General features: G+C 45.0%; 1 protein-coding gene across 6 annotated transcripts in view; it reads right to left on the reverse strand.

The window, feature by feature from the left end:
• KIF13B (kinesin family member 13B) overlaps nt 1-23,221 on the reverse strand; it is a 205,950-nt gene that overhangs the window by 7,358 nt on the left and 175,371 nt on the right. For 3 of the 6 annotated variants that reach the window (XM_072986485.2, XM_072986489.2, XM_072986480.2), the window contains exons 33-39: nt 22,519-22,671; nt 20,887-20,964; nt 20,595-20,648; nt 19,088-19,108; nt 13,736-13,841; nt 12,586-12,722; nt 1,806-1,868 (exon numbers count right to left, since the gene is read on the reverse strand). In XM_072986485.2, coding sequence (XP_072842586.2) covers nt 1,806-1,868; nt 12,586-12,722; nt 13,736-13,841; nt 19,088-19,108; nt 20,595-20,648; nt 20,887-20,964; nt 22,519-22,671 — 612 coding nt within the window. The remainder of the gene's footprint in view (nt 1-1,805; nt 1,869-12,585; nt 12,723-13,735; nt 13,842-19,087; nt 19,109-20,594; nt 20,649-20,886; nt 20,965-22,518; nt 22,672-23,221) is intronic. The other 3 variants (XM_078381692.1, XM_072986508.2, XM_072986497.2) reach the window with 1 other exon arrangement.

Consider the following 23,221-nt stretch of genomic DNA (forward strand, 5'->3'; position numbering starts at 1 on the left):
CAGAGAGATGAGCTTTAAAATGGGAGTACTGTCAGGAAAACTCTTATTCTCAGATGTAGGATATTGGATAGCTCAATGGGTTAGGTCTCTGGCTCCAGAGCCAGAGGTTGGGAGTTTGATTTCCCCACTGGATGCCTCCTGGGAGAAAAGCCAGCCTGGTTAGCCTTGGGCAAGCTGCACAGTCCCAGAAGAAGGGAACGGGAAATCACAGATTTGCTTCTGGAGTGAAACAAAGGCTATTTCCTGATTAAGTTGTGCCTGGAATACATGTTGAATTGGGTGGGGCAATAAATTCGTCTCTCACTCACTATCGTTTTGAGTGAACTTGAAAAGGGCCTAGTATGAAAATCTCTGAAGCCAGATGTCTGACATCTGCGGATCGGCTCCCCTCTGCAGAGTCTTATCCGTCCTCCAAATGTCACGCCCGTCAGCCCAAAACCAGAAAAAAAAGTTGTAGCCATTTTGGCTTTTCAATAAACTGGCCCTGCAAAAGTAAAGGCTGGAACAGACGCGGGGGCATAAATTGAATTGGATGGGCACGGGTTGCTCTCTGGGCAGAATCGGGGTGCATTTTTAAGCCCCACATTAGCCCGCAAAGGGGATCAGAAAAGAAGGTCACAGCCCTGTCCTTTATGGTGCGCTGTGACACGAGGCTGCCTCCACCAGGCACTGCTCACGAGCCAAGGTTGCAACAGACACCGAGGTAAATGACCCAAAGGGACACTTTTAGAGGTTGATATTCCATTTGGGAGCTCTCCTGTGTGGTGTGAAAGAAAAAGGAACCATTAAGCTACCATTCCAATCAATGAACTGGACACTGCCCACAATTCTTTTTCCAGCAGCGATGTATGGAAGTGAGAGTTGGACCATAAAGAAAGCTGACCACCAAAGAATGGATGCCTTTGAATTGTGGTGCTGGAGGAGACTCTTGAGAGTCCCCTGGACTGCAAGGAGAACAGGAAGGACAGATCCAGAAGCTGAGGCTCCAGTACTTTCGCCATCTCATGAGAAGAGAAGACTCCTTGGAAAACACCATGGTGTTGGGAAAGAGTGAAGGCAAGAGGAGAAGGGGACGACAGAGGATGAGATGGATGGACAGTGTCATCGAAGCGACCAACATGACTTTGACCCAACTCCGGGAGGCGGTGGAAGGGCCTGGCATGCTCTGGTCCATGGGGTCACGAAGAGTCAGACACAAGTTAATGACTAAACAACAACACCCACAATTCTGGAAACAGATTGTAGGCTTGCTATTAAAGAAAGATGACATGCAAAGCCTTAGTAAAAGGGAAAGGAAGATTTGCTTTTTTGGACTCCAGCGCTGGAGGCATTCAAGAGTCAGCTGGACCACCCTCTGTAAGATCTGCTTTGACTTGAGATTCCTGCCTTGAGCAGGGCATTGGACTCAATGGCCATAGAGGTCCCCTCCAACTCCATGATTCTATGACTGCAATTGACTACTATGAGTACAATTCCCAGGCTCCCCCAGCAGTATTATTAGTGACATCTGTGTCTTATGAGAAGAGAAACTGAGAGCACCCCCCTATGGATACTGTAGTGCAGGTCCAGCACATGAATTGCTAGAAGACCCTTTTAGAATCGGCTTCCTTGAACCCTCACTTCCAAACCTCTGGGTCAGCTGGCACGTCAAACTCCTATAAACCTGTTGGCCGTTTGTGTGAATGGAACCCTTCTACTGACCCCAACTAGAGATTCTGTATTCCCGTAAAAGAATAATGATAATACAGCTAATAAAGAAGTAGCTGCTGTGTTATTCTGATTTGCACAGTGTTTTGGTGGCTTACCTGCTTCAGTTTTGCAGCGCTGGCATCAACGCTGGCGGACTGGACCATAATCCGTGGGACAGGCTGGAAGGAAGAAAAGTATTAGCCCTTGGAAGATCAAAGTACACACTACTCAGAAAACGGAGAATTGACAGCAGATATACATCCAGTCCACAGAACGTGGAAGGATCTGTAAATGAAGCAAGTCTGAAATCAACCCCTGCCTACATCCTGCATCTTTCAATACAACGATTCCTCCAGCTGTCACCAAATTCTTCCTGATAATCACATGGTTATGCTAGCATAAAGAAACAGAATAATTTTGGGAGGCTAATTGGCTGAAGTTTAAAAAAAAATACCCACAGAGACCTAATATGATTTTTGATGCAGTGGATAATGTCTACAGTGGGTTTAAAAAAAAAAAAAAAACACTTCAGGCCATTCACCTCCAAAAGGTAGGGCATTTGCATTATGCTGGCATAACTACGCAAGAGGATTCTGGCTGATATTTGTAGGGCTTGCCTCCCATACCTTTTCCCCCCTCCTAAATAAATCTAAGGAATGGTTTACACTCTCCAAAATTCTTTCACAACTTAAAAAAGGGAGGATCTTATAACAATTAAAATAGACACAAATTCAACAGAAACAAGGCATTTAAGGAATCTGACTCTTATTCTGGGTCCTTCGATTTAAAAAGTGCCATAAAATGTAAAGAAACCAAGGTACACACAGAAGGATAGAGCTATGTTTTATGCAAGGACAGCCCGGGACAGCATATGTTAATGCTGGATCCGGGTAAGCAGAGAAGGGAGATGCCCCAAATTTTGCAATGATGCAGAAATTCAAATTATTTGAAAGGCTGTCCTACAGAGGAGGGGCAGGCTCTGTTCTCAATTATCCCAGAGTGCAGGACATGCAAAAATGGGCTCAAGTTAAAGAAAGCTAGATTTCGGTTGAATATCAGGAAAAACTTCCTAACTGTTAGAGCAGTACAACAATGGAACCGATGACCTTGGGAGGTGGCGAGCGCTCTAATGCTGGAGGCATTCAAGAAATACTTAGATCATCACCTGGCAGATACGCTTTGATTGTATTCCTGCCCTGAGCAAGGGGTTGGACTGGATGGCCTTGTAGGCCCCTTCCAACTTCACTTTTCTATGATTCTGTGAACAGTAGCAGGGCTTAAAAGAAGCAGACTTTTAAGCAGTAAGTTATCTCAGGAATACTGGTTTTTAACTTACAGATTTTAAAACGTTTTAAAATTATTTTTAATCTTAATACCAGTTTAACTCGTTTTTGATATCTATATCGTATTTTGAAACTATGTTTGTTTAATATATATTTTTTCTGTTGGGTCCCCAGTGGGTAGAAATATAAATTATATTAAAAAATAAATAAAATAAATAAAAATAATAGCGGCCACCTCTGCCTCTCCTTCTTCCCACCCTCAGCACCCCACATTTTTCAATACTCATCTCTCCCGTCCACCACCTGACATTTTTCAGGACTACAGAGGAAACAGAACTATTTGGATTGAAATCATTTCTTTCACAGCCGTCCAAAGGGCCTCCCCTTTCTGAAAGGATGATAAATATCTCAAGAATTGCCTCCCACCCTTTGCAAGCCATTCTTTAAAAAAAAAAAGAGAGAGAGAAAGAGTCAAAATACCAATTATCAAAAGTGCCAGTAAAATAACTTTACTGTTGACAGCAAACAGATGGGTAAGAGAACAGCCTTGCCAGGTGGCAAGTATAAAAACAAATCTTTGGTATGACACAGAGTGGAATTCAAAAAAATAAATAAATTCAAAACCCAGGTGGCTTGAAAAATATTGGCACTTGAGAGTACAGTGGTGCCTCGTATTATGACGTTAATTCGTTCCAGCGAAATCGCTGTAGAACCAAAACGTCATAAAGCAAAAATAAAAAAGCCACTGAAACGCATTAAGACCTGGTTAATGTGTTCCAATCGGCTAAGAACTCACCGTCCAGCAAAGATCCTCCATAGGATGCCTGTGCATCAAAGAATGGCTCCTAAACACAGCGGGGAGCCATTTTGAGCACCCGGCCGCCATTTTGAAAACCCGACGATCAGCTGTTTTGATCGTCGGGAAGCGAAAATCGGTTCCCGAAACAGGGAACCGATCATTGTGCAGTGAAATTCCCCCATTCAAAACGTTGTTTTGCGATCGCAAAAACCTTGTAATGCGGATTCGTCGTTAAATAGAGCGCTCGTCTTGTGAGGCACCACTGTACACAGCCACAGGGAGGGGCAGAGACTGAAGGCGGAAATTCCTTTTTGCTACCATAAAATAACTGGACATGTTTAGCCTTGAGAAAAGACTGAGGGGTGACAGGATAGCACTTTTCAAATATTTGAAAGGATGTCATCCAGAAGAGGGGCAGAATCTGTTCTCCATCATCCCAGAGTGCAGGATGTGCAACAATGGGCTCAAGGGAAAGGAAGCCAGATTTTCGTTGAATATCAGGAAAAGCTTCCTAACTGTTAGAGCAGTACGACAATGGAAGCGATGACCTCCAGTGTGGGCAACCCTCTGTCAGGTCTGCTTTGATTTATATTCCTGCATCGAGCAGAGGTTGGACTCGATGGTCTTAAAGGCCCCTTCCAACTTCATGATTCTGTGATTCTACATCTTAAATCAGTGAACTGGACCAAATAGGTTGCCATTAATTTATTTCTCTTGGTTTCGTTACATGTCTTCTCATTTACAACAGGCTCCATATGCACCTTTCTAATCTCTGCTCCCGTTGGGTTATTATGTGTGTCCGGTTGGCTTCCCCCCCTTTTTTTCTTTGCTTGCTTTGCAGGTCCAGCAGAGCTAACTCAGATAAAGGAATAAATCAAACTCACCATTCACACACTGCTGTTCTTAAACAGCCCGAGATGTCCTATTGGGCAAAATGTGCTTTCTCTCCATTTAAAGCAGCGCATAAACAGCTTAACCGGAAAGCCCTCTTTTCGGTGCACGAAGCAGATTTCAGCGGAAGCCAATCCGCTGGTTACAAGAAGAATCCTATTATGCCAAATTAATTCAATCCGACTAATTAGAGAGCAGGAAGTTCTTTCAGTTATTTTATGTACCTTCTGAGAAAGGCACTTGAATACGAGAGCAGATTTCATTAATAGCCGCTTCCTTTTTCGACAGATTAGTTTCTGAACTTGAGACAGGAGGTCAAAAGAAGCCAGCCTCTCAGGGGCTACTTCTCAGCTCTAGACGCTGGAGGGTGACAAACAAGCCATAGAAAGCTGGCCGGGATCACTTTCACAGAAGGAGCCTCTAACTGTGCATAGACTTGGAGGTGAAAGTCCCCCCCTGTTCATCTTCGCATCCAGCGCTATGCACAAAAATAATTTTTACAATGAGATTTTGCACCGAGCACACAGGATTCTTGGCAAGCTAGAAAACAATACGTGGATTTGCTTTTAACAGTCCTGCTAGTGAACTGATGTAGAGGAAAACTGGAACAGAGGAGGGCTTGGAACCGAAGCCCTAGCTGGAAGGATTGAAAGAACTGGACATGTTTAGCCTTGAAAAATGAAGGCTATGGGGATAAAGGATCGCGCTTCTTAAAGACTTGATAGGCTGTCGCACAGAAGAGGAGCAGGATCTGTTCTCAATCAGCCCAGAGTGCAGGACGCACAACAATGGGCTCAAGTGACAGGAAGTCCAGATTTTAGTTGAAAACCAGGGAAAACTTCCTAACTGTTAGAGCAGTACAACAATGGAACCAATTACTTCAAGAGGTGGCGAGTCCTCCAACCCTGGAGGCCTTCAAGAGAAATTTGGACAACCATCTATCAGATCTGTTTTGATTTGGGTTCCTGCCTTGAGCAGGGGGTTGGACTGGATGGCCTTGTTGGCCCCTGCCGACTCTGGCTTTAGGAGGCAGCTCCTAACACCAATTGCATGTGGCAGGCAGGCAGCTGCTTTAAAACACAACAAAAACCCTCTTTTCCAATCACCATTCTTCCCAATCAATTAAGTCAATTGTTCCAATCAATTAACTGGACGCATCTCTCCATTGATGCTTCTTTACTGTCTCAGCAAGAAGAAAGCAGGGCAGAGCACTTCCCTTCATTTACGGGTCACCTTTCTGTACCCCTCTTGACACAATGCAAATTTAGAAAGTTTCTCTGTGTGTGTATGTGTGTGTAAGAGAGAGAGTGACAGGTTTTTGAAACCAAATTGGCTCTAATGCTTCAGAGGACCCAATTTCAACAACCTCTGAGTGTCTTGCACCCGGTCTGTCCACATAGTTCATGCTGGGCCCCACTGCTGCGTCCCCCCCAATGCTCCTCGGCATCCATGCATTGGCCATGAAGGAATGGGTTTTCGCTTGTCATTGCAAGCAACGTCTGTTTTCCATGGTGACTGCTTCCTTGTTACTCGTCACCTGACCCAACAGGCATCTCATCTCAGTTGCCCAAATTTCACAGACGATTCTTTGTATTGCCTATAAACATTAATAATAATCCTGTGCCACCCGGTCAATTCTGACTTACGATGACTCTTTTCCAGGGATTTCCAGGGACAGAATCCTCACAAGCGGTTTCCCATCTCCTTCCTCCAGAGGTTGCCCTGGGATTGCTGTGCAGCTGGCCCAAGGACACCCAGGATGGCTTTAGTCCCAGGAGGCACACAGAGGGGGATTCGAACTCCCAACTTCTGGCTCTGCAGCCAGAGACCTAAACCACTGAATTATATTTATGAAGAATGAAGATCAAATATGAACGTGAATGAACTGCAACCACAATGGGTGTTTTAAAGGCTATAAGAAAGCCGTTACCCGAGTTTCTTAGAAGAGTAACAAACAATGGTGAAGCCGTTTCTGTCTAAAACAGTGGTTCTTAACCTTTGTTACTCGGATGCTTTTGAACTGCAACTTCCAGAAACCCCAGTCAGGACAGCTGGTGGTGAAGGCTTCTGGGAGTTGCAGTCCAAAACTCCTAAGTAACCCAAGGTTAAGAACCAGTGGTCTAAAATACTGCAATAATAATAGTAATAATAGCGCTGCCTGGGGACTGTACTGCAATGGATGCAGGAAAATGGGCTGAGGCTGATCCCGGACAAGACGGAGGTCCTGAGGGTGGGTGGCCCCTCTATCGGTGGCTTGGGTAACTCTGTCTCATCGAAGCGAGCAACATGAATTTGACCCAACTCCGGGAGGCAGTGGAAAACAGGATGGCCTGGTGTGCTCTGGTCCAGGATCTGTCCTTCCAGTGAGCACTCAGACAAAATCTGGCTTCCTGCAGCTTGAGCCCATTGGTATGTTGTTCTGCACTCTGGGATGATTGAGATGAGACCAGACAATTCATAGATGAGATCCTGCCTCTGGAGGGATGCTATGGTAGGGAGGCATTCCTCAGGATGGAACATCAGGGGATTGGAGAGACCTCCAACCAATGGGGAAGAAATTAGGCACCACCGAAGTGTACAGGACAGGGGTACATTCATTTGGACTGGAGCCCGTCCTATGGTTCTGATGAGATGCCTTATATCCCAAAGAGCCAGGTTCAACATAAAGCCTTTGGAGCATTAACAAAGGGTGACAGAGGAGGTTGAGCACGATGGTAAAGGGTGCAAACAAACCCTATGAGGAACGGGAGAGATGAGTATGCTCAGGTAGGGAACGAGAAGAGTGACAAGATGATATGATAGCCATCTTCAAAAATGCAAACGGCTGTCTCATGCAAGATTGAACCAACTTGTTTTATGTTGTTCAAGAGGGCTGAAACAAGATCAGTGGATGCCAGAAAGGAGGTCCAAGCTAGACAAGAGGCTACACAGGAACGTCCTTATATTAAGAACTGTTCGATACAGTGATGGATTCTCCTTCGCTGGAGATTTCTAAAGAAGCTGGATGTTTGTCTGGGAACACTTTTGCGGTCGATTTCCTACTTCAGGAGGAGCCTACCGAAAGGTTCTCCTCCCGCTCTGGAATTCTATGACTCTATGAAGAGAGGCTAATACAGAAGCTAAATATTACTGTTCTCGGGGACCACTCTCGTCTCTCTTCCAGATTCAAGGGAAGCGGAGTGCTCTCCATTCAAGCAGCAGAAGAGCAGTGCTATTTAGATGTATTGATACCCTGTCTCTCCGAATGCCATTTTTAATCTTTCTTTCGCGCCAGGCCTTTTCAACTAATGTGATTTACGGTAACATCAGTTCCAGCCACAATGGTAAAATTTATGATGGGGCACTTAGTGTTGTTTGTGTGTTGCCAAATGGAAAATGGACTTCTATTTTTAAGACATGAATCTATGCCTCATTTCCATAGCTTCCCTAGGATAAACCCCGTGAATCTGGGCAGCCGTAGGGTTGAGAGGGAGGCCGAGGAAACTCATGGAAATGGAAGAGTCTCCAAATGTGGGTGGTGGGGGAAAAAACTATCAGAGACACCTGGCCGATGCACATCGGGAAAGGAGAATCTTATAAAGAAAGGCCGGTAGAACAGTAAATCTTCAGCCCACCAGACCTGATTGGGGGTCCTTCTAATTAGGCCTCTCGCTTCAAAATGTGGCCAGTGCTTCTGGGACTCCCATAAGTAAGGGGGCACGAGGACAAAGGCCCTGCCCAGTTCTTTGTCTCCACTAATTGGTATTCAAGATGCATATTTCCATGAAATACAAACGTTCATTTAGCTACTCTTCCTAATAGTCACGCCTGTGGTATTTCTTGCAAAAGTACAGTAAGATCCTCTATTCGCGGAATGACAATATCTGCTGATTCACTTATCTGTTGGCTGAAAATACGAAATTAAAAAAAAAAAACAGAAATACCCATTTATACAGTGGTGCCTCGCTTGGCGACATTAATCCGTTCTGGAAAAAACATCGCTAAGCGATTTTTAAAAGCCCACGGAAACACATTAAAACTTGTTTAATTCGTTCCTATGGGCTTTAAAACTAACCTTATGCGAAGATCCTCCATTGTGGCAGCCATTTTCGGTGCCTCTAAAGCGAGGCAACACAGCGGGCGGCCATTTTGTTTTCCAGCGGCCGTTTTGAAACCGCCGATCAGCTGGCCAAAAATGGGGGCTTTGCGGTGATCGCTTCCCCGCAATCATCGCAAAGCGATTTTTCCCCATAGGGGCCATCGCTAAGCGATCGTTCTGGAGATGGCCAAAACCCCATCGCTAAGCGATTTCATCGCTCAACGGCACCACAGTGTATTTACCAGAACTGGCCACTTGAGGGTGCCAGAGACGATGCAATGGATAACGTTAGATATTTCCATGTTTTTCGACATCCACGGGGGAGGGGCCTTTGAACCAATTTTCCCCAGAGATACCACAGTCCTATTGTACTTCCCCAAGTGATGAACTGTACCTCATCAACTTAGCAGGTTATTTTTCTCACCTCTGTATCTTGCATTTAGTATGCTTTAGTCATTGGAATAGGGATGTGGTGGTGCTGCGGGCTAAACTGCAGAAGCCTGTGCTGCAGGGTCAGAAGACCAGCAGTCGTAAGATCAAATCCACGTGACGGAGTGAGCTCCCATCCTGCCAACCTAGCGGTTTGAAAGCATACAAATGCAAGTAGATAAATAGGGACCACCTCGGTGGGAAGGTAGCAGCGTTCCGTGTCCAAGTCGCACTGGCCATGTGACCACGGAAGATTGTCTTCGGACAAAACGCTGGCTCTATGGCTTGGAAACGGGGATGAGCACCGCCCCTTAGAGTCAAACACAACTGGACAAAAATTGTCAAGGGGAACCTTTACCTTTACCTTAGTCATTGGAAAGCAAATATAGCCTTAATTTGCCAGTTTGTTCGCTGAGACCCATACATCTTAGGAAATCCCTTTGGAGAGGAGAAACTGGTTATTCATAGAGAATACCACTTCATGTCTAGAAACCCACACTCAAACTTTTCAATTAATTTTGTTTTTCACTTCTGAAGCTTGCAAGGTAGCTTTCCAGTTAAAAACACTTCATTTTTTTTCCAGCTAAACATTTTTCAGTTAACAAAAACACACGGTGGCAAACATATATATAACCACTGTATTATGTCTAAAAAACTTTAAAATGTTAATTATCGTCTTTGGCTACACCCCTGCCTCTTTAGCTCCACCCCCACTGGTTGCCAACAAAGCTGAAAAATGCTCCCACCACCCCGAACCCTACAGAAATCACCTACCACTCACATAGAGGGCTTTGTTTTGCGAGCCGAAGATCTTCCTGCAGTCTCATGCGGTTGCACTAACGTTTCTGGAATTTAGCTTAGAACTAAATCTCGACTACTTGGTGGAACAGTCCTTGTTAATGTGGGAAGCACTGGGGTTTTAAACTGCTTTGATTGTGCTTCTCCAGTCTCATGAAATGGTTATTGCACATACTTAATATGCGACTCAAATAGCTGCTTTTAAAGCTAACCTTTACACATTTAATAGAATAAAAGATGATGTGAAATGTCATTTTCTGGCAGAGCTCTCTCTCTGAGGCAAGACACGCGCTGAATAAAAACATAAGGTTTTTTTTTAACACGCTGCTCCTCAGAGCTTTTTAGGATACTTCAGCCTAGATCAGAGCCGGACCAACTTCCCAGGCCATGAACACCCCTACCCTACGGCAGGCCGCCCCATATCTATGCTAAATTCTGGCAGTCCAGCAGAAACAGCAAAGATAGAGTGTCCTTTGAAAACAAGACATGTGGGGAGCGCCCAGCTGGTTTCAAAGCAGTACTCGAATCATAGAATCATAGCATGATGGAGTTGGAAGGGGGGGCTCTAAGGCCATCGGGTCCAACCCCCCACTCAAGGCAGGAATTCAAATCAAAGCAAATCTGACAGAAGGTGGTCCACGTTTTTCTTGAATGGCTCCAGGGTTGGAGTGCTCAGCACCTCCCGAGGGAATTGGTTCCATCATCATACTGCTCTAACAGTTAGGAAGTTTTTCCCGATACCCAACCGAAATCTGGCTTCCTTTAACTTGAGCCCATTATTGCATTTCCTGCACTCTGGGACGATCGAGAACAGATCTCTTAAAAAAAATCTTGAAAAGTGCTATCCTGTCTCTCCTCAACCTTCTTTTCTCAAGGCTAAACATGCCTGGTTCTTTCCGTCTTTCCTCATAAGGCTTGATTTTCCAGCCCCCTGATCACCCTTGTTGCCCTCTTCTGAACTTGTTCCAATTTGTTGGCGTCCTTCTTAAAATGTGGTCTCCAGAACTGGACACAAATACTCAAGACGAGGCCTAAGGAATGCTGAAGCCTTCCAAAAACGTGATCTTGCTTTAAAAATTAAGATGTGGGAAAAGGAAATATCAATCTGTCCTGAGGTAGTGCTTTCCTAGATCTAACCTTTCACTTTGAGTCACTGGGAAACAACAGTAGGATGATTTGTAATCAATACACATTTCTTATGGAACAGTGACATTTTACCCCAGCCAAGCGATCTCACTGTAACCTGTCAATGAACAACCTTGAATGCCACCGTGTTGAACTATTTATACACGATCTAATTGCTCAGTATTCAATACTACAGATCACACCACGGTTAACTCCTTGCACTAGTGTAATCTGAGCACCTCTAACATTTCCTATTGGGGGACGGATCCACATTTCTAATGGTCTGTTTGGTTGGTTGGTTTTGGACACAAAGACGTTTCTTCCCGGGGGGGGGGGGAGCGCTGCAATCCAAATGTGTTGAGCTCGACCGAAAACCGAATCCACATTCAATGCATAGTTTGCAAACTGAAACAAACCATAATAAAAGGGTGGGGGGAAATGCAGGGTGGTCTATCAAGCACGTTATCGTCATCCATGGCTGGTGGCTTACGTTCACCATAACTAACCTGAATTTGGGCAGGTATTCATTACACTGAAATCTATATACAGACTCCTGTATCCATTGAGGAGCAGTTCCAAATCCTACACAGGTGACAAAAACCATGGATAATAGTGAACCCCTGGGTTTTTTCTTTTAATAATTTTAATATTTTCAGACTGAGGTTAAGTGAAGCTGCGGATACCGATCCTGTGGATACACTGGTCCTACTGTATAGTTCAGTACTGTTGGTGTCACTATGCTACATTTATCTCCCGCCTTTCTTCCAAAGAGTTCAAGTCATTGCACATGGCTCGTCGCCTCCCCACGTTGCCACCCGGCGACCCTGTGAGGTTGACCTGGTTGAGAGACTGTGACTGGCTTACATCACTTGAATGAGTTTCATAGCCACGTGGGGATATGAACTCAGGTTACCCAAATCCTGGTCCAAACCACAAACTCACCCCCGCTTGACAACTGTACAAGAAGCACAAACAATGTTCATTGCCAATGAGAACTTAAATCTCATCCTGAAGGGCACTTTAAAAACACCGAATAGGAGATGGGTCAAGAAACTTCGCCTTCACTCCAGATTTGCTTCTGGCCTGAAGATAATTTGGCCAAACAAAGAGTTAGGAAGGGCCAGCTAAGTGGCGACTCATCCTTTCTCTCCAGTACAGCTGCCCATAAACCATGGTGTTTGTATTCGCGAAGGCTTTCACGGCCAGGATCTAATGGTTGTTGTGGTTTTTTTGGACTCTGGCCGTGTGTATACCCACAACAAAAACACACTGATCACCATAATCACCCAACACCTGAAAAGGACAAAAGCTGATCCCACAGCTATAAATACTCAACTCCCAAACAAACTGCACCAGAGCACAGAGTTCTGACTCCTGTCCTCTGAAGATGCCGGCCACAGAGACTGGACAAACGTTAGGAAGAACAACCTTCAGAACACGGCCAAAGAGCCTGAAAAACCCACAACAACCATGGTGTTTGTGTTTTCTTTTACCTGCTGTGAAAGAGGAGACAGCTGCCTGCTCTTCTTCTTGTCATCTCTAACAGGAAAGAGAGACTTAAGCAGCTTTGGCATCTGAGGCACGAGGGACTTCACAGGAGTCAAGTAAGAGGCGGCCAGGCTGGTCAGTCCTGCCAACAAAAATGAAACGAACGTGAAAATAAAAAAGCCGTGCAACGCACAGTGTTGTTGTTCTCCTGAAGAGTCAAGATTCACAATGCTACTGAAGCACACTTTTGACCCTTTCCAAGAGGGTGGGCAGGTTTTGTTAAAGAACCGACTGCTTCATTCATTTGTTTATGGGATGTATATTTCTTCACCGAATAATTATACCCTACAAGGAACTTGTATCAAACTCACCCCTTACAGGAATTAAGAAGCTGCTGAGTCAGTCTACTTAGCTCAGTTTTGCTGGATCTGAGTTTCAGCAGCAATTCAAGTTTCAAGTCGGATCCCTTCCTAGTCATACCTAGTATTCCTTGGTCATCTCCCATTTAATTAGTCACCGGGCCTGACCCTGCTTAGCTCCCCAAATCAGATGAGATTGGTGCCTTCAGGATGATATGGTACAATATTCAAGATTCTTCAACTATCTTATCCTAAGAAATGAATTACCGTATTTTTCTGTGTATAAGACTATGCTTTTGTCTAAAATCTTTAGACTAAAAATTGAGGGTCATCTTATACACAGAAGTAAGCTGAGAAGAGAAAAACAAGTGGAGAGGAAAGCAGGGATCAAAGCAATTCTGCAGAACTTTTATCCCTTTCAACCTACACTTGCCACTTAGATTTCTTAATTTTGGATTAGAAAAGGGGCCTTATACATAGGGGTGTCTTATAAATAGGGATGTCTTATACACGGAAAAATATGGTATTTTTCACCCGGCACCAAATGCAGACCAAAGTTCAGACCAACCTTCAAAGGAGAGAATTTCTCATTTGGAGGTGCCACCACTGAATAGGCCCTGCAATTTTAGCAGCCGGGACCTTGGTAGGTGGGCTTATAAATCAAACAGCTTCCCTAACATATCCCATTTCATGGGCGGGAGAGATGATACAGGGAATGGTGATTCTATAAGGCCCCTTTGTAAAGGGCTTCTTATTCTATAGCAAGATACCATCGGTGTCTTGGAAATGTTTTTACCTGGATCGGTAGAACCGTTTTGCTGAGGAGAGCCCGGGAGACTTGCTCTGGACCGGTTGGACTGGGCTGAACTTTGTGACACATCCTGTTGACTTTCCCAACGGCTCTAAAAACAATTAAGAAAGAAAACACCCACAAAGGGATAAACCAGAAGCACCAAGAGTTAGGAAAGAGCTTGGCAAACCACAGTCAGAAGCCATCCCACACAGAATAAAGGAAGGAAGCAAGACCGGGCAAGCCCCATCTCAAGGAAGATTCCATCTTCCATTAAATGCCTTCCGCATTAAAGGTGAAAGTCATTTAATATTCTTAAGAGATTCTTCCCACCCTTGGAGCTGATGCCTTCTGGCAGAAGATACAGAGCAATTAAAACTCGGACGACATGCTTTTGCAACAGTTTTTATCCTAGAGCTGTAATTGAACTTAACAAGGGACTTAAGAATCGCCAGCAGTGAGTTGTTAGATCGTATTACTATTACTTGGTCTTTTCAGTTGTATGTTGTGTGGCTACTGTGTGCTCTTAGGCAGGGTTCTGGGTTTTAAGATTGTTATGAGGGGAGTATGTGTTTTGGTCTGGTCTCTGAGTGTTCTTTGTGAATTTCGTTGTATGTGTACATGGTGTATATATGTTCAATAACAATAAATTATTATTATTAAATTATCATCATTATTATTAATAAACAGGAAGGACGAGACCCCAGTGCTAGAAGGAAACAAGACCTCTTTCCAGTCTGCTGTGTCTACCACAGATTTCAGCATCTGATTTAAAATCCTTCCACAGCTAAGCAGGTCTGGATCTGGCCCGTGCCTGAATGGGAGGTCTCTTATAGAGGATGCTTTTGGGTTTGATGAGAGAGAGAAAAAAAAGAAGGATGTGAATGTAATAAATAAATACACACTCCTCCATGGTACACCTACATCCCCAGAGAAAACCACATACAGTACTAGTTGCAGAAATTTTTGACAACTTTCTGGTATCAACGTTTCTTATATTTCCTTAAGATACCCTCTTTCACTGCTGTCTATCTTTTCCGCCTCTATTGCTTTTATATTGTGTTTACAGTTGGGGCCAAGAACAGTTTGGGGAAAGCTGCTATAAAGCGCCAGCCGTTTAGAAGGTCTTGTCGAAGAGGACTCAAAAAAGCACAGATGATCGTTCAGGAACAGAGAGCTTCTCTTTCTGTTCAGGACAGCTCTGCTGGAATTCCAAAGGCTTTAAGCTCATCGCTGGAAAAAAAAAGTCCCTCTAGGCTTGAGATCCTCTTAAAAACACACTGAAATGTCTTCGTTTTCGTTTAGTCGTTTAGTCGTGTCCGACTCTTTGTGACCCCATGGACCAGAGCACGCCAGGCCCTCCTGTCTTCCACTGCCTCCCGGAGTTGGGTCAAATTCATGTTGGTTGCTTCGCAGACACTGTCCAACCATCTCATCCTCGGTCATCCCCTTCTCCTCTTGCCGTCGCACTTTCCTAACATCAAGATCTTTTCCAAGGTGTCTTTCTCTTCTCATGAGATGGCCAAAGTACTGGAGCCTCAGCTTCAGGATCTGTCCTTCCAGGGAGCACTCAGGGTTGATTTCCTTTAGAATTGATAGGTTTGTTCTCCTTGCAGTCCAGGGGATTCTCAAGAGCCTCCTCCAGCACCACAATTCAATGGCATCAATTCTTCGGCGGTCTACTTTCTTTATTGTCCAGCTCTCACTTCCATACATCACAACAGGATGTCGTAATGTCTTAAGTAGCCAAAATCCTATTGCAAGCCTAAATTTGGGAGGAAATGGCTGCAACTTACTGAAGTCCTTGTCAACATTCTTTGTTGCACACTGGGAGGTGTGATCCAGTAGGCCACAGACAGGGTCTGCGCTGATTTTGTAACTTGCAGCCATTTGCTGTTAAAAGTTATGCCCGTCTACTTTATGCAAGCAATAGGATTTTGGCTAGCTGGTAACAGGATGGAACTCTGGAAAAAGCTTGCAGTCTTCAGAAACAAAGCCCTCCAGAGTGGGATGGTCTATACAAGAGAGATTGTCAAAAGGAAGAGTTCTTCCTTGAAACTTAAGCTTAGCGGAAGTCAAAGAGTTGTTGTTTAGTTGTTCAGTCATGTCCGACTCTTCGTGACCCCATGGACCAGAGCACATCAGGCCCTCCTGTCTTCCACTGCCTCCCAGAGTTGGGCCAGATTCATGTTGGTTGCTTCGGTGACCCTGTCCATCCATCTCGTCCTCTGTCGTCCCCTTCTCCTCTTGCCTTCACACTTTCCCAACATCAGGGTCTTTTCCAGGGAGTCTTCTCTTCTCATGAGATGGCCAAAGTCTTGGAGCCTCAGCTTCAGTATCTGTCCTTCCAGTGAGCACTCAGGGTTGATGTCCTCAAAGACGAAAAGAGTAGCATTCCCCCTTAATCCTCTGGACCAACTTGCTGCTTGTCTCTCCTTCTTTTCCAATCTTTCGGGACTCTGGTACAATCTGTCCATTTCCCTACATCAGTCCAGACCACCCATCTTCTACCACATTAATACTAACAAAAGTCAATAGCCAGGAAGCTACTGCACTTAACAGCTGGCCATCACGTCCTCAAAACACACCCCATGGCTTAGCTTTGTCTAGCATGCGGCTACTGCAGCGCTGGTTTGGGTTTGATCTCTCTCTCTCTCATTTATAAACATACAGACCCTTCTTCTCTCCTGTGCTCATGTTAAACTTAGAAGGGCTGAGACTCATCAGAGGCCTGGCACTTCAATCTCCGAAAAAGGACGACGATCAAGTAATGCAAGAAAGAACTCATTCATTATATGTCTGGGGAAAACCTTTGCCAAATGACTGGGCACCAAGGTCAGACTTCATTAAACTAATTCTCATCCGCCGCTCTTAAGAACATCACGCTCCCCGCCTCACCCTGGCACAAGGTCACTGCTCCGAAGGTTCGGCACTTTCTAAACCCTTTTCAAATCCTTCTCTCTCTGCCTGCACTTTCCTGTTCTTCCCTTTTGCCCGGGACTGAGCAAAACCAACAGCGATAACTCTGACACGTTTCAGGCCATAGAGGTCTTGATCGCAGGCCAAAGTGGGGAGCGGCCCGTGGAAGTGTTACACCAAATTAAACTTTCCTGACCCTCAGATGCCACAACATCTAGCTGTGTTAAGTCTGTAGCTGCAGAAACAACCAGAAGTCTTTCGACACCTGAAAGACTCCCCCAGGTTTCTTTCTTTCTTTTTATGGGATCCGCTTTCATAGATTGTAGCTGATTTGCATCTGAAGAAGCGGTGAACGGTTCAGGACCATTTAATCCCTATAAAACCTACTGGTCGTTAAAAGTGCAGACCAAACCCAACAGCTCTTACCACAACAGATGGATTTAGCTCCACTCCCTCCCATCAGAGTTCATAATAAGGAGCAACTAGCCCTGGGCAAAAAGCCCGGGGCAAATCTGACTGGAATCCATGTCTTCATAGGAAGAGTCTTGTGGCAGTTATTAAAACTGCAGTCCTGCAGTCAAGACTCTGCTCACAACCCGAGTTCAGTCCCAATGGGTTCAGTGAGCAGGCTTGAGGTTGACCCAGCCTTCCATTCTTCAAAGGCCAGTACATTGAGTACCCACTTCATTGGGGTTGGGACGTGTTGCCTAAATAGATCTTGGTCTGATCCAGAAAAGGCAAATAAAGCAATCCCTGTCGCTGGAGGTAGGGGAGAACACAAACCTGTTAGCTGAGGATCGCGTCCGACTGTCCTCTTAAAGGGTGCTCACAACAGCCTCTTCTTCTCAAAATCAACATGCCACACAATGGCCATGCTCAACTGCTTTGAAAGGACTTGTTGAAAAATGGCTATCACGGACTCTCCTTTCCGAAAAACTAACCAATGTCTTGCTCTACCTGCCTTATGCCTGAGTGTGGAACTTTCCCCTTTTTCTTTGGACTGTTTTTAGGGGACTGAGAAGTGTCTTAACAAGGTCACACACCCCCACTGCTGGCAACCCATCAAGCCTAACGCCACCATCATGGATGGCAGGCGACGGAGGGCTCCATAAAACCTCCTGTTCTCGCTGGCAGGCTAAGAGCGCAAGGAGACGTTGGCCGGCCGGTCGCAAGCCATGGCCGTCCTCTGCAAGTCACGCAGCGAAACCAGACAAGACAAAATTCACATGGCTTAAACTCTCAGAGAGAGTTTAACTGGGGTTTAAACTCTCTCTGAGAAACACGGGAAAGGGCGAAAACACACACACAATGTACATGCAAGCGCAAGGCGTTCCATGTGCACTCCAAGGCCCAACCTGGGGTCCTACATCCTGTCACCAAATGTAGTTTTAATAAGGAAGGCATAAAACCAGAGGTCTAAAGGACATGCTATGGAGGACAGCTCCTATTTGTCTCTTAATGCCAACCACGATGATTAGGATTTCTGGGAGTTGACCTCCAGAACAGCTTACAAGGCCAAAGTTTTCTCGTTTTTGCTTTAGACCAATGGTTCCCAACCCTGGGTCCCCAGACGGTCTTGGACTAACACTCTCTGAAGCCTTTATCACTAGCTGCGTTGGCCAGGATTTCTGGGAGTTGCAGTTCGTGAACCTCTGGGGAGCCAAGGTTGGGAACCATTGCTGTAGACCGATGCTTGGATAATCCAGGTGTTTGTGGACTGCAATTCCCAGAAGCCTTCACCACCAGATGTGCTGGCCAGGATTTCTGGGAGTTGCAGTTTGTGAACATCTGAGGAGCCGAGGTTGGGAGCCACTGCTTTAGACCGGTGCGTGGGTAATCCAGTTGTTTGTGGACTGCAATTCCTAAAAGCCTTCACAACCAGATGTACTGGCCAGGATTTTTGGGAGTTGCAGTTCGTGAACCTCTAGGGAGCCAAGGTTGGGAACCACTGCTTTAGACCGGTGCTTGGGTAATCCAGGTGTTTGTGGGCTGCAATTCCCAGAAGCCTTCACCACCAGATGTGCTGGCCAGGATTTCTGGGAGTTGTAGTTCAAGAGCACCTGGATTACCCAAGGTTGGGAATCACTGCTTTAGACTGTCAGCTTCACTTCTGGGGATGAAAGTTATTCCCTAAACCTCTGTATAAATCAGAGACAGCGTACAAGTATCAACAGCAAGACCGCTGTGACTGCTCAGATAAGGAGACAAGCAACCCATCTCTAAAGCATGTCCAGTTCTATCATGATGCATCCACCATCACCTTCAGAAGACGGATGCTTATCTCTAGGGTTAACAAAGCACAAAGGGGAAAAAAAAGGAGACACTGCACAGCATTTCCAAAGCAGATTTAAAGCGTTAGGTTAGAGCAAAGGGCAAAGCACTCCACAATGGGATAATATATTTATCCCATTCATTAGGCAAACCTAATGAATGAGTTACCTCTGGCAGGACTTTTGGAAACTGATAACATGCAAATGAGGGATGGGTACCGTTGAAGGGTTAAGAAACAAAAAAAAACACAACAAAACAAAGAGAAATAATGAAAATTGAGATTATGAACAGTGCTTTCCACTTTTTAAAAAACCAGTACAGTAGTTTAAAACAAAGAATGGTTTGCATTTTACGGAACATTTACAGATATTCCAAAATGTGAAAGTTAGCTGCAGATACTAGCCAAATGCAAGGCAGATGCCTCTCACCCACACAAATCAATAATCAGCTACAGCATTTTGCTGGCAACTGCTATGGCAGTGGGATGAAAAAAAAAATATCAACAGGCTCAATTCATTAAATGTCAGTCCACTTTCAAGGCCCATCCGTTCCGGCGGGGAAAAAAATCTCAACCTGTCTCAACTCCTTCCACCGAAACTCATGGACCTTTGAAAAAAGGTGCTTCAGCTTTGAACAGAATGTGGTTCATTCAGAATTTGGAAACATGCTCATCATCCTTGTTATTATTTGACTTCCAGAATCTCCTCGCCAGTAAAGGCTGCTGGGAACCATTGTTGTCCAGGAACGTTAAACTTCCCCAAGTTCTCGTCTCTGTGAAACTCACCGCCGTGAAACTGTGCATTGCCTGAACGGTATAATAGCATTTCATTTAAAAAATGGTTTTAAAAAAGATTCCCATGTTCATAGAAGTTTGGAATAAAAGTAACGGGCCATATAGACTGAAGCCAAGGATGCTAAATTTCCATTCTCTCTCTCTCTCTGTGTGTCTGTCTGTCTATCTTTCTCTCTTCCTGCCCCCCACCCACCTCGGGCTGCTTCTCACTTTTACAGCAAGCTTCAGGGGATGGGCGGCCAAGGAATACCAGCTGTTGATTCTCATTGCACAGGAAAGGATGTTCGAAAAGAAAAGCATATTGTTTCTGTTCAAAGACACCTTTTCTCCAGCTAGCCTGGAGGTACAAGGAAAAAACAGATCCCCATAATGGACCTCGGAGAAGACCAAACACTTCCAGGGTTTGCAAAGCGCCAGCAGGATTTACCGGTAGGTACCAAAGCTAAGTGTATTGGATGGCAATGGCTATCAAAGCTTGCTAGCCAGCCTCAAAAAAAAAAAAAAAAAAAAAAAAAAAAAAAAAAAAAAGTCGGAAAAATCGTTTGGAAGCTTTCTCACCATCTAATCTTGCCTTAAATCAGACTATCATGTCATGTCATGTGTCGTGTCGTGGGGTGCGGTGCTATGCTATTATCTCAACTTGCATACCCCATACACGCTCCGGGTAGTTCACAAAATGTTAAATCGCATACCGTACTAAAGCACAAGACTCAGCAATTAAAAAAAACACAGGAAGCAATGAATCCTTTTCGAAGCAGCTTTCAGAACATCTTATCAAAAATATTTACAATAATCCTTTCATTAAAAACGTTCAATATCCAAATAATGCCCCTTCTTTAAAAAAAAAGAGAAAACCAGATTCTCGAAATTCTGAAAACTTACTTTGTAAGTAGCAAGGCTATAGGGCGGATTGAGATCTTGGCGGCTTCCAGAGAGCTGAAAAAGTGAGGGAGGGGGGGGGGAAGAGATATCAAAACGTGGAACGCAAGATGGGCAAATATCCGTGGGCCTGGAGGCTGGAAGAGTGCCCGAGGCGGAGATCCATGCTTAGAGCATCCTGATGTACCCCTTCCAGTTTGAGAGCTTCTACCTCCCACCACCAAGAGGCCGCCTGCCCTATAGCGGAGCTGCCCACTGCTTCTTGGGAATGGCATGCATAATTGTGAAGACGTACCCGATTCACGTTCGGGGAACTGAGACTCTTCCGGTACAGCTTTCCTTTTCCCGTGACCTGCTCCTTCACAGCAACTTCCTGCAATGAACCAACAGATCAATTTAACATTTACCACCACTGTCCCCAACCTGCCAAAGGGGAAGGAGCTAAGAGCTGGACGAGGGGTAAGGAGCATTAAGGAGTCATGCAGGACCACTGTATCCAAAGGGGTTTGGTTCCAAGCCTGCCCTACCGCGGATTATGAAAAACACAGAACACTACAGTGGTGCCCCGCATAGCGACGATAATCCGTGCCGAAAAAATCGTTGCTATCCGGGAAAAAAATACCCATAGGGGTTTAATGCGTTCCTATGGGGGAAAAACTCACAGCTATGCGGAAATCCTCCATCCGACTGCCATTTTCGCTTCCCGGTAAGCGAGGAAAGGGCGCGAAAACACTGCGGCCGGCCATTTTTTCCCGGCGGCCATTTTGGAACCGCCAATCAGCTGTTTTTAAAACATCGTTATGCAATAATCGGTAAGCAAAACGTTTACCGATCATCGCGAGGTGATGTTTTGCCATATAAAACCTCATCGCTATGTGGATTCGTCGTTAAACGGGGCGCTCGTTAAGCGAGGCACCACTGTATTTTAATACAGACTGCTACACATGGCATGGTCTCTGGAGCCCTCTAGTAGCCACTTCTGGTAATGACACAATAGAAATCTATTTTTCTCTGGCTCCCTCTAGTGGTTGGTTCTGGTAGCTTCATTGTTTTTAAAAGGGGTTTCTTTTTTAATATTTTCAGATTGTGGATAAGTGAATCGGTGGATACTGAATCCATGGATAAGGGGGTCATACTGTAGTTACTGAAGAACACACCTACCTCTTCAGCTTTGCTCTTTGTATCAACCTCCCTGACAATTCTAGAAAAGAGATGCTTCAAAAGTTTGGTCACTCCCTGTCCACCTCGCTGGATGCCTCCCGCTCTTGATGCATCCCCCCCCCCATCTGATCGACAATAATGCACCCATGTGAATGCAGCCTGTCCCTCCGGACTGAAAATCCTTGGATCAACGCACAAATGTGACAGATCAAAGCCTCTCCAACCGTTTTGGAAATTCACACTCAAGCCCTAAGAGAACAAAGCAGCAGCTTTTCCAAAATTAGGTTGGGATGATGGAACAAACAAGGGAAGCAGCCCCACACACTCTGGAGAAACGTCTATGTAAGTAAACAACACTTTGGGGTTAGATGACATAATTGGCGAAAAGGAGAAAGTCCCCCACCTCTATCTTTAGTAGAAGGCCCTCCCCACCTCACCAATCAGATGCTAAAAAACGTTAATTATATCAAACACTATTTAAATCGTGATCGATATACACACAGAACAGTCTCTGGCTCCCTCTAGTGGTCAGTTCTGGTAAATTCATTCATATATATTTCCAGAATTTTTCTTTTAATATTTTCAGACTGTGGATAAGTGAATCCGTGGATACTGATCCTGCGGATAAGGGGATCCTATTATATATTCCACAAGGTCTTCCGCACATTGCTATGAAAAATCTAGATTTCATTACAGAGGCCCCAGCTTTGCATCCAACGGCATGTTACTCACCACGCAGCATTTTATAAATTTAGTTTCAACGAACCTGGCGTAACCGGTCCAGAGTAAGGATGTTCTCCACGGCCAGTACACTCCGGAGGTATTTCTCTATATGGGCCTCTGAGTCAGCCGAAGCGGTGTTCTCCACGTCGGCTGCCATTCTGGCTAGTGCCTCCCGTTCTTCTGCTCCTTGAGCGTCCTGGGATGGGGAAAGAGACCACCTCAAACATTGCCTTCAACATTTCTCAGGATTATTTTTTTTCCCAATGATTCTTTCCTTCCCATGACATGCCCAAAGTCCAAACCAATGTCGATTTGGTCATTTTTAGCTTCTACACTGAGTTCAAGCTCTATTTGATTTGCTTTTTAAAAGTCCCTTCTGACTTAGGGCGACACCTTTCCAGTGTTTTCCAGATAGAAAATACTCAGAAGTGATTTACATTTCATTTCTTCTGGGGATACCCTGAAACTGTGCAGCTTGCCCAAGGCCACTCAGGCTGGCTCTTCTCCCAGGAGGCACAGTGGGGGAATCGAACTCCCAACCTCTGGCTCCACAGCCAGATGCCTAAACCACTCAGCTATCCAGCCAGCAGCTGATCTTATCTAGAGCCTATTTATTTGTGCTGCTGATGGCCCATGGTCTCCCCATAATGGAATACCAACATGCACAGAAAAATGGATACTTGAAGACAAAATACACTGATAAATGTATACCTTGAGAGTAAACATGTTTTAAAAGGTCTATTTTG

The sequence above is a fragment of the Pogona vitticeps genome, chromosome 1 (genome assembly GCF_051106095.1).
Source record: "Pogona vitticeps strain Pit_001003342236 chromosome 1, PviZW2.1, whole genome shotgun sequence".
Lineage (NCBI taxonomy): Eukaryota > Metazoa > Chordata > Lepidosauria > Squamata > Agamidae > Pogona > Pogona vitticeps.